Below are 12,031 nucleotides of genomic sequence, written 5' to 3' on the forward strand. Positions count from 1 at the left end.
TTCGTGAAGAGACATCCTCACTCCCTTATGATGATTTGTTTTTATGAGGACCCCTTCCCAAGGCCAATCACCCTGACAACAAACTCCTCTTCCTCATTATCTGTAACACACCTTAGGGGAAACCCTTTTTTGATCTCTGAATATTTGCTTGTTTGGCAAATCTAACCAACTTCTAACTGATGAAAACTAGTTGAGGCTTTCAGGAAAGATCAGCACATCCTCATTAAAATGTAACCTCAGGACAGGATATTAGGGTTCCATTGTGAACACGATTGTATTATGAACAAGCCTGTGTTGCATTCTTCGTTTTGCAAGAGGAAACTTCCCACAAATTGTCACAATACAAGGTAACAGACATTTCTCATTGAAAGTCTATGTGTGGTTTGGTTTGTCTTCACCTTGACGTGTCTGCTTTGCAGAGCTTGAAGCAGAGATGTTCATGTAAAATGCACTACCTTGTTCAAAGCCTGACCGTCCTCCTGTGGACTTCGGTGACTTTACACCCGTAAGTTGAACATGCAATCGTGACCGAGGCCTGCAAACATTACGCACTTTCTTTGCACTTTATCTACACCATTTTGTGCCAACTGTTGCATATTTAAGCCACAATAATGTGATGTGAGTACATCATGAGTATGGTATTGATTTTGTGCAAGATGCTGAAAGAATGCCTGAAACTGCAGGACAGAGAAAATTAGGCCTCGCTGAATGAGGTGGTGCTTGTGGGTACCATCACTTGTTGGGGGTTGTGGGAGTGATGGGCACTGTGCCACTGCTGCAGTACCCCCTGTAGGTTAGAGCAGGCATTGTTATTTTGTTCAGGGTGTCGGTGATGGCTCGCTAACTCCCTGTGAATGAAATTGTGGGATCTTTAATGTCCATCAATAAAGCTGGCAGATGGGATGCCTAGATTGAAGGGGCTGGGCGGCGACCCCGTTAGACCCATAATACACCCTAAGACCCCTGCCGACTTATTTCAGCACCCACGTGATAACCTACCATATAAAACACATTGTGTGTTTGTACATTTGTACAGATGTCTGTCCCTAAATACAACTAAATACATGGCACAGTGAGGTAAAATTTGCTGCATGTGATATGCAATACACACAGAGTAAAAGGAGTGTTTATTGACATACATATGATGTCTAATAAATGAAAAAGATATAATCACTTTTTTTGTGTCTCACCCCTTCCTTTCTTTTACCTATTATTTTTCTTTATACCCCAGCAAATATTCGTTTGTTATTTAGCTTCCCCCCCCCCCCCCCCCCCCCCACAACCCTTTATAATTACATAGGGATATCTGGTGGGGTGTTTCATTGTATTGTCCGCATTGTCCTGTTGCTTGTTTGTTTTTATTTAATTACTTATTCTTTACCACAGTAAATCAGTGGGATTTTCCTATGGTTTCTGTATTGCTTGGTTGTTTATCCTGTGTTTTGCTTTATTCTGAGTTAAGGATTTGCAGTCATTCCACTGTTTTGAATTTGCATTACATTACTGGATTGGCACACATTTGCATACTGTGTATCGGTGAGTGGGAGTGTAAGGTTGTGTCAGCATTCAGATGATAACTCTGCTCGGTCACATCTGACTGTTTAAATGGCGTGACCCGCACATGGGGAAAGTATTGACCTGCCGAATACAACAATTAGGACCTCCGGAGTAATAGTCAGTTCCCGGAGCCCTCTACTCAAGGGTCATAACAGGTCCAGAAGCTCAGAGGCGAGTGCACGTAGCTCTCGGCTATCCTTGCAGCCCTTTCATTGTGATCTCCAGAGCATGTGGTATTATTCATGAGAAAGCTCATTAAACATCAGGGTTCCATCTTCCTCGCTATACAATTTTTCCCTCTGCAGCAAACATTCTCAAACCATTATGGAAATTATCATCAAAAACTCGAAAAAGATATTTCTGTATCTCATATACTGTTCTGAATGTTAGTATAGTTTCCCAATCATGTAATTACATCTTTGATCTCGATTGGTTTTTTCCCAGTACTATCCATGTCCCAAGACGTGCAGGTTTTGACGATGGTAGTTGTATTTCTTTTGAATGTGTGTGCATCTACCAGGCCCAGCACTCATGTCGGACGAGGTTTCACCAAAGCCTTACCTCAAAACATTCAACACCTCATGAAGGGTTACAACAAGTACCTGCGGCCTTTCTTTGAGCGTAAGCAAGTCTTCGTTTTATCCTCCAACGATCTCATTCCTTGTGCAATCTAAAACCGCTTTTTGGGGATTTACAATGGATTGCATCCTTTTTCACGACGATTAAAATTAGATTGTTTCCTACAAATTCGAATCAATCGCAGAGTGGAAAATGTTTTTATCATAATGCATATCTCCATTTTGTTATGATATATTTCAATATGGATATCTCCATTATGTTATCATATATCTCCATTATGTTATGATATATTTCAATATGGATATCTCCATTATGTTATGATATATCTCCATTATGTTATGATATATCTCCATTATGTTATGATATATCTCCATTATGTTATGATATATCTCCATTATGTTATGATATATCTCCATTATGTTATGATATATCTCCATTATGTTATGATATATCTCCATTATGTTATGATATATCTCCATTATGTTATGATATATCTCCATTATGTTATGATATATCTCCATTATGTTATGATATATCTCCATTGTGTTATGATAAATCTCCATTATGTTATGATATATCTCCATTATGTTATGATATATCTCCATTATGTTATGATATATCTCCATTGTGTTATGATATATCTCCATTATGTTATGATATATCTCATGATGTTATGATATATCTCCATTATGTTTTGATATATCGCCATTATGTTATGATATATCTCCATTATGTTATGATATATCTCCATTATGTTATGATATATCTCCATTATGTTATGATATATCTCCATTATGTTATGATATATCTCCATTATGTTATGTTATCTCTCGATTATGGATATCTCCATTTTGTTATGATATATCTCAATATGGATATCTCCATTATGTTATGATATATCTCCATTTTGTTATGATATATCTCAATATGGATATCTCCATTTTGTTATGCATCCCTCGCCACTGCATGATGTCATCGGCGGGCACCAAAGGGAGCCTGGCGATGACGTGCGCTGGAAGGGAGTACTCAGTTTTCACTCCGGTTTCTTTCTTGTTACTTGCGAAAATCGACGATTTTTCAAGTATATTGGTTGGTCTTGTGCACTATTCTGTCTGTTTGTCTGTTTGTCTGTCTGTATATCTGTCGCCTACAGGTCACAATTTTCACCCAATCTTTACAAAACTTCACTAAATGGTAAAGTTGGTCTTAATCAAGAAGCCTATTGTTTTTGGGATTGAAAGGTCAATAGGTCAACAGAGGCCAAAGTTCCAACTTTGTCAAATTTCTAAAGTCCTCAATTTTCATCCGATTGACTTGAAATTTGAAGAGGATTTGCATATATAGTCATTAAATTCAACCACCAAGTATGTTTAGGTCAACATAGGCCAAAAGGTCAACATAGGCTAAATTTCTAAAATCCTTTATTTTCATCCAATTGACTTGTAATTTTAAGAGGATTTGCATATCTGGTCACTGAATTCAACCATCAACTATTTTTGAGGTCAACATCGGCCAAAAGGTCAACATAGGCCTAATTTCTAAAATCCTCAATTTTCATCCGATGAACTTGAAATTTTAAGAGGATTTGTATATCTGGACACTAAATTCAACCACCAATTATTTTTGAGGTCATCATAGGCCAACAACTTATTTTAGGGATTTCGCAAGTATCGTGCTATGCACGACATATTTCTTGTTACTTGCAAAATCGAAGATTTTTCACGTATATTGGTCGGCTGCGTTTGTGGTTCTGTCTGTTTGTTTGTTTGTCACTGGCCTACAGGTCACAATTCGAAACTGATCGTCAGGAAACTTCACCAAGTTGTATAGGTCGTCCCAATTGAGAAGCTATTGATTTTGAGGTCAAAGTTCAAAGGTCATCTAGAGGTCAAATTTGTAAAATCGCCATTTTAAATCCGATTGACATTAAAATTGAATAGCATTTGTAAATTGAGTCACTAAATTGGGAAATTAACTATTTTTGAATTTAAAAGGTCAAAGGTCAACTCAAGGTCAAATTTGAGTAGGTGACAAGAACAAGCCAATTCGATTTTGGTGCAAGTCCGAATCCAGATTCGGCCTATCAGTGGGATCCAAAATAAACTTCAGTCTGGCGGAGGTATGTGCCCTACTGAATGCCGTTCTAGTTATTCGATTATTACTTAATTAATTGATTTTCAAAACATTACAGATTTGGATGAAACGGTGGTGGTTTAGGTATGCTATGAGTCAATTGATTAAGAAATTAATTTTTTTATGATTATTATTTATTTCTTTTAATTATTAATCACTAATTTATTTTCTTTTTCATCTGGGCAATATCTCAGGCACTTTTTGAGCTAGGAAGCTGATATTTGGACACGACATTGAACAAGTGATTTAGCCATAAAGGATATTTTTGATTTATTGATTAATCAATTCATTATTTGTTGATTAATCAAGTGATCAAATAATTCTTTAATTTTTGGTTAACTAATTATTTCATTTTCAAAAAGTTACAGCTTCGGATGAAACACTGGTGGTTTAGATATGCTATTCTCCAATTGAGGAAGAAATTAATTATTTTCCGCTTATTATTTGTTTATTTAATTACGCAATTAATCAATGAATTATTGTTCATCTCTCCCTCCCAATACTGTCTCTAAGTGCTACACGGCGGCTTTGCCGGGCCTGGAGGATATGTTATTTATTTGGTATGGGGCGGTGTACTTTGAATATACCTGTACTTGTTTTGTTTTTTTGTTTTTTTAACAATCGCCAAAATTGCTCTAAATTTAAAATAAGAAAATTACTAAATATATAAAACTAAATTAAATTTGAGATTCCAATTGGAGATTGCAATCTCAAATGTAATCATCAACATCAGTCCCATGATGTAGCAGATTGTTAGGGTGCCATGTTGGCGATTGCACATGTACCCGGTGGTGCCCATCCCCTCTCTGCATCTGGCTCGGGTAGGAAATTGAAATTTGTTCAGGGTGCCAGCGATAACTCGCCTCTTCTCTATCTATCTTTGTCGTCGACTAACGATCAATGGTAGTGGATGGGACCCAGTTTAGCATTCAGCCTTTGGATGGCACACCTTTCGATACAACGTCCTGCCCGCAGAGCACCGGCCCGGCAGTTTATAACCTGGTTGAGAATCAAACCCAGATAAGGAAAGTGTGTTTCCTCGACACCATCTTTTAGGACCTTTCAAAGTTTAATACTTTGAAATATATTCCAATTGCAGTGACCGTCAAAGAAAAAAATTGAGTGTGGTTCCAACCTGGGAAACCTTTCCATACTTGCTGATTAATAACAAGTTTCAAGTTATATTTGCTACTTGACCAACAACTACCTGTAATTGCGTGCTACATTTTGTCGTGTTTTGTTCCAGGTGAGCCAGTGGAAGTTGGAATGAGTCTTGATATTGCCAGCATAGACACCATCTCAGAAATTAACATGGTAAATTATTATGTAATTTATGACATCACAACATAAATGTCGTCAAAGGCAACTCACATGGATTTCATTTTAAACAAACTTAAGGCTCGTAGGAAAGCAACATTAACAGTTAAATTGACAAACCAGCAGATGTAAGGCCAATGCCATTAAAATGCATCTCTGACACCACAACAAGTGCAGTAGCAGAGGTGAATTGTAGGCCCCTAGAGCATCCTGCTGGGGTTGTTGTTGTTGTTGTTTAGCCCCGGACAGTTCTCTTGAACAAGTCCGTGGCACGGAGACAGCTGATTGATCTCCGAGGAGCGACCCTCAGAGATCCCCCATATCTAGGTTGGTGCCCGTCTTCATAAAGTCGGGTCCACGATGGAGTTAGAGTTAGAGAGTGAGAGGAGGAGGAGAGAGAGACAAGTGGGTCCATGGGGACCGATCAGCACTCTGACGGTGATTGTGCTGTCCTGACGAATCCGGGCAGCAGAATGCGGAAGATTTGGCCCCGACTTGCGTTGGGAGGTACAACCACCACGAAGAGGCATCCCCGATAGTTGTCCTGGATGATGCAGGGCACCATAAAACACACAATCGACTGTCCAGCGAATTGATAACCTTGTGAACACAAATTAAGATCTTACAAACCATTTTTCACGAGAGGCCCAAAGCTTGTGCGGTATTGACTATTTATAGAAATACTATTACTTGACATCCAACACCTGTCTGATTCTGTGCCATTAATGTGGCATAAAAAACAAAAATGATGAAAAGAAAACTTACCTCTTACCTGTACGGACACGAAGGATATCTCAAACATAGTTTACGCAATTATGAGCTGGCTAATCTGAGTCTGGTGCTTATCTGCACCAGACTATGAACGCAGTTTTCCATCAAAACACAGGCCGTCCTTTGGAGTGGCATGATGCCAGGTGTCCATCTGATGGCATCTCTGGTGGGCATTAAAGATCACATTACCACTATATATATATATATATATATGAAAAAACCCGTCAAAAGTGTATAAAGGACATCAAGATGGATGTCCCCTCTTCCAGCATTAGTTGGTGGATGTTATAGACCCCACGGTGTCCTTCATGAAAACCAAGCAAGTTGTCACGTGCACCTTGAACAAATTACAAATACCTCTCCAAGTCACCTTCCGTCGATCGCCAATCCTGGCAAGCCGATTCGTGAATTCCTTTGACCAAAAACATTCCCTGGCTCACCGGACACGGAAGTGGCGATTGGGGCTGTTAAAGTGGTAGTTGCACTGAACTGAAAATATTTTCAATTCAGTCATCAGTGGGTAGTTGTAGTAATTGTCAGCGGTACAGGCAGGGCCGGCGCTACCATTAGGCCAACTAGGCAGCCGCCTCGGGCGCAGACATCAGAGGGGCGCATCACTGAACCTGAAAGGGTCACAGTTTTATACAAATTATTGTTTTAAGAAAAAACATAATAAAAGGAAAATATAATAGTTCATTGTTACCTCCACCACCAAAGGTGGGTGGAGGTTATGTTTTCACCCCTATCTGTCCGTTTGTCCATTTGTTTGTGAACAAGATATCTCAAACATTTGTCGACGGATTCGGACGAAATTTCGCAGAGAGGTAGCGTATGTGACAAGCACGAAATGATTAGATTTTGGTGAACATCTGGATTCAGATCCGGCTACGAGAATTTTTAAGTGATTCTTCACCATTGAGTGACATGGCCAACCAGGTGGAGGTGTGTGTGCTCTCTACTGAGTGCCGTTCTAGTTCATAATAGTGTAAGTGATTAATTTTGAGCATGTACGCTTCGTGGCATACGTCACATCCTGTTTGAAATTACGTAGCCTGCTCCCAGGCGCCTTCTCCCATACGTCACATCCGGCATGTTCAAAACGCTGCCGCCATTTCGTCGTTGGGCACATGGATTGATCATCGTCAGGAAAGCGGGAGATTTAATTGTTTGCTGATGTGAGATTCGAACGGATGAACTTGGCCACTGCCACTAAAATGGCCACTGCCATATTCATGGATATTGCGCCTTTAATATTGGTGCTGTTGGCATCTTACGGTACTTATTCTTGCAATTTAAAATAAATTCAGCAGTTTCAAGTTTTCTGCTTTTTATTTTTTCAGCAAAACATCTGTTTTTAATAATCGAAGTTGGCAATTTTTTTTTGGGGGGGGGGGGGGGGGGAGGGGATGCAAGTAGCTGGCCTTGCCTAGGGCGCAAAATAGTCTGGCGCCGGCCCTGGGTACAGGTAGAGTAATTAATTAAATAAATATGAAAACCTCTATGTTTATCACTTAAAGTCTTAAATGGATGGACCCAACCGCTAATATTCAGACAAGTAATGAATATAAACTGTGTTCGATTCAGGTGAGGTTTTTGTAATGCTGAACAGCAACTCAACTTTTCGTCTCTTGTTTTTAAGAGATGTTTAATAACTTATCGGTTGCGTATACAACACATAATTTTGATAGAAATTTGAACCACTTCCAACCAACCACTCAATGCGTTAACTTGAACTGAATACATCACATTTGAGGGGAGGGTTTTTTTCCTTTTTTTTAGACAGTACAATATTTCTAATAATAGAAAAAACATTTAAAAAAAATGTTTTGGGGATAATCAAATGGCATCAAATGATCAATAATTGTTTTGTGTCCTTGTGTCGGAACAGGATTACACCGCGACCATCTTTTTAAGGCAACGTTGGCAAGACGAGCGGTTACTTCTCACCGGAAATAGAAGCCTGAGTGTGGATGGGCGTCTCGTCGAAATGCTTTGGGTTCCAGATACGTTTATCGTCGACTCCAAGAAGTCATTCTTACATGACATCACTGTTGACAACCGCCTCATCCGGATCTTTCCCAACGGGACGGTCCTATATGCCCTAAGGCAAGTATCCAACAACTACCTGTAATTGCCACTGCATGACGTAACCTGTCCAACAACTACGTAACGTAACCTGTAAGTAACCTGTAGGCCTGAGGCTCTTCATAATATTAATATGAAAATACGCATTGCGTAGAGCGAGAGCTATGTCGACGATGGTCGGTCGATCGAGTACGCAGCCCTCGCAAACATCTGTAGGTCTAGTCCTAGCTAGGCGAGGTTGTTTGATCTTGGGCTTGGAATCATAAATGAAGTCGGTGTAGCTGGCGGAAAACTGAAGCTGGTGTAGCTGGTGGGAAAAATAAGTCGGTGTAGCTGGCGTAAATGATGAGCGGTTTCGAAATCAAAATCTGTTCTGTACAGTACTGTATTGTAATTTATTGATTTTAATCACCAGGTGAAAATAATTTATCGGTCGCGCAAGATCACGTGAGCAAGACGGCGGATCGTGGAAGGGACAAGATGGCGGATCATGGAAGGGACATTTGAAATGACAACATGAAATTTTGTTCCCAAGGGAATGTGGAATGACAGTGAAATTTTGAATGGATTTACATATCTATCTATAATTCCAGTAATCTCTGTCTGTACGTTTGTTTGTCTGTGACCGCTGTTTCTCGACAACCACGGGTCCGATATACTTTTAACTTGCCAGGTATATTGCTGGGGACCCGAGGATGTGCCTTTTCAAGGTTTCATATTAATCGGACAATTACTTACCGAGCTATGTCCAAAAAACGATTCAACCAATCAGAGAGCAGCGAACGATCGCGTGTGCCGAACGTGGCGGGCACACTCTGCCTCGGATGGCACATTTGAGAGCGTATTCATTTATTTCACGTTTGCAAACTATGTTGGCGTTAAACTATGTTTTACAACTAATAAAAACGAATTTGCGTTTCATTCGCTTTCCTGCGCGTTTGTGCACGCGATGGCGATTTCTTTACCAAACTCCGGAAGCCGTTCGCTTTGGACCAAACCATTGCATGTAAATAGAGGGGGGGGATTGTCACCACTCGCAAGCCGTTCGCTTTGGACCAAACCATTTCATGTAAATAGAGGGGGCGGGGGGGGGATATAATTTTAGATATAGATATAGTACGGGCATGCCCTAGTACATGCAATTGCCATAGACATAGAGGTTCGCTTACGAAACTCTCTATGAGGGGTCGCTATTGTCAAGGTATTATCTTGGTAAATTGCTTTAATGACTGCACTGGCACAGAAGTGTGTAGCTTGTTGAACAGGAATGTCGCCTGGTGGGCAACCTGGCAGGTTGGCATGAGACACTGGAGACAGCCTGCCTCGGTTATATTGGAAGCGGCCATTTTTTTGATTACCTGGCGAATTTCTCTGGTAACATTGACGTTGGTAATTCTTGGTTCCTGCGACCCCATGTAGAACATGGACCCCAGGCCAATGCTTACAATTTGTAGTACAATTCAGACAGGAAGATTTTGAGTGAACCAGCAGAATCTTGTATTACAAGGCCTTGGCCTTCAAGGACCATGTTTTATAAAGATGTATCATAAATGATCGCAGATCATATGTGGGTTGTCCAAAATGGTGTGCATCTTTTTATTTAACTCCAATATTTTGTATTACTGGTAGAAGTAGAAGGTATTATGTATACCATTTGAAATGGTTGTCTTCGATCCTAAATCATTTGAACCTTGTTTAATATTGAGGGTCACAAATACAAATAGCTGGGCGGCTTAGCTAAAAAATTCGGATCGATTGTGCCTTTTCCCTTAAAAGCATGAAACTTGGCACATGGCTAGAATACCCGAAAAGAAAGATTTTTAGTCCAGGGGGCATCCCCAATTTCACCCCATATGGCGGCCATCTTGAAATTCAGGATGGCCGTCATACAAGACCTATTTTGATGAATATCTCCATAATTAGAACAGATATCAAAATGGTTGGTGCCTATACCTACATTTTTAGGGTCTAGGAATCCAATGGTAACATAAAATCCAATGGCAACATATTGGAACACCCACAGTTCCAATACTGGAGTCTCACGATGGCATTGGAGAACAGCATCCTGACCTTTGTGCGCTCATTGAGGGAGGCTGACTTTGAAATGTACTTAGATGCTTTATGGGAGCTTCTTCCGTGGTTCGTTGCTCTTGACCATACGCACTGTGCAAGATGGGTCACAGTCCATTTGCATGATATGATGGACTTGCACAAGACACACCCTAAAGTTCTGGATAATTTCCGAGCTGGCATGTTCACGGTACAAAAGACCCAACGCAAATTTTCTTCAATTGCTACAGATCATGCACATGAACAGAACAATGCACGTATCAAGGGAGATGGAGGAGCTGTGGGTCTGCTGGACAATGCCCATGCTCTGCAAAGATGGATGGTTGCAGGTCCAGAGGTCTCAAGGGTGATTGATGAGTTTGAGACTGCACAGGAGCAACATGAAAGCAAAGCGCCATCACTGCATCATGATCAGAATAAAAGCACCCAGATGACCTTTGACAAACATGTCAGATCACTTGTATCAGTTATCGAGGAGCTAGGTAATCCATTTCTTGAAGAAACCGCTGACCTTTTGGTTCTTGACACAAAGGATATAGCAAGTGCATCAGTCGTACAAAGTGTGAAAGACATGCAGAAAGTGGGAAAGGAGGCTCTGGAGTCATTTGTGCAAGAGAGGCTGATTGAACGCTCAAAGCCTTTGAATGATGTCGTCCCACGCAAAAAGTTACCTCTTTTTTTTTTTTTGTATACTGACTCGAGGCTCGTGAAAGAGCTAACATTAACTTCACAAACAAATCGACCAGACAAACAAAATACACAAAAAGAGGGAGCGGAAGACAAGATGGGGAGAAAAGGGGAAGCACACACACACAACATCCGAGAGCAGGGAGATGTGTGGAAGGGAGAGGGCCTGGGGGGAGGAGGCGTGGGAAGGGGGGAGGGAGAAGTATAAAGCACAAGGACACCAAGGACTTCCAGGACAAAAGTTGGTATTTCAAAAAGTGGAATTGGGGTGAAATTAGCGGGGGTAGAAAAGATCAAGGTTTTGGATGGGGGAAGATAAGAGATGGTGGTGAACAGCTGTTTTAAAGACTTGGAGGGTGGAGTGGGATTGAAGAGAGTGAGGGAGTTTGTTCCAGAGGTAGGAGAAAAGAGGAATGAAGGAGTGAAGGTGAGCAGAGAGTCTTGATTTTGGCAGTTTAACCAAAAGAGGGTTGCAGGCAGATCTTGTGCGACCTGTAGGAATATTTGCGGGACAGAGCCCAGAGAGAGCTGGGGGGGGCAAGGCCAGAGAGGAGTCGGTAGAAGACGGAAAGACCACCAACCTGCCTGCGGTGAGTGAGTGAGAGGCCCTTGGAGTTAGCTTCATCGCGGGAGATTCCAATGATTCTGAATGCTTTGGTTTCAACAGCGTGAAGGCGAGCTAGGTGTGAGGCAGGAGCACCAGCCCAGAGGGGAGAGCAGTATTCCATTGAGCTGCGGATGAAAGCCTTGTATGTGGTGAGGAGCTCAGGTGTGCCAAGGAAGGACTTCGCACGACGGAGGATGCCCAGTCGGCGACTGGCTTTGGAGGCCA

General features: G+C 41.1%; 1 protein-coding gene across 1 annotated transcript in view; it reads left to right on the forward strand.

Moving 5' to 3' along the window:
* The first annotated feature begins 440 nt into the window (after positions 1–440).
* LOC137413552 (gamma-aminobutyric acid receptor subunit pi-like) overlaps positions 441–12,031 on the forward strand; it is a 112,139-nt gene continuing 100,548 nt past the window's right edge. The window contains exons 1-4 of the mRNA XM_078768666.1: positions 441–505; positions 2,078–2,178; positions 5,516–5,583; positions 8,246–8,463. Coding sequence (XP_078624792.1) covers positions 447–505; positions 2,078–2,178; positions 5,516–5,583; positions 8,246–8,463 — 446 coding nt within the window. The 5' untranslated portion in view covers positions 441–446. The remainder of the gene's footprint in view (positions 506–2,077; positions 2,179–5,515; positions 5,584–8,245; positions 8,464–12,031) is intronic.

This window comes from Myxine glutinosa, unplaced genomic scaffold, assembly GCF_964187855.1.
Source record: "Myxine glutinosa unplaced genomic scaffold, kmMyxGlut1.1 SCAFFOLD_107, whole genome shotgun sequence".
Taxonomy (NCBI): domain Eukaryota; kingdom Metazoa; phylum Chordata; class Myxini; order Myxiniformes; family Myxinidae; genus Myxine; species Myxine glutinosa.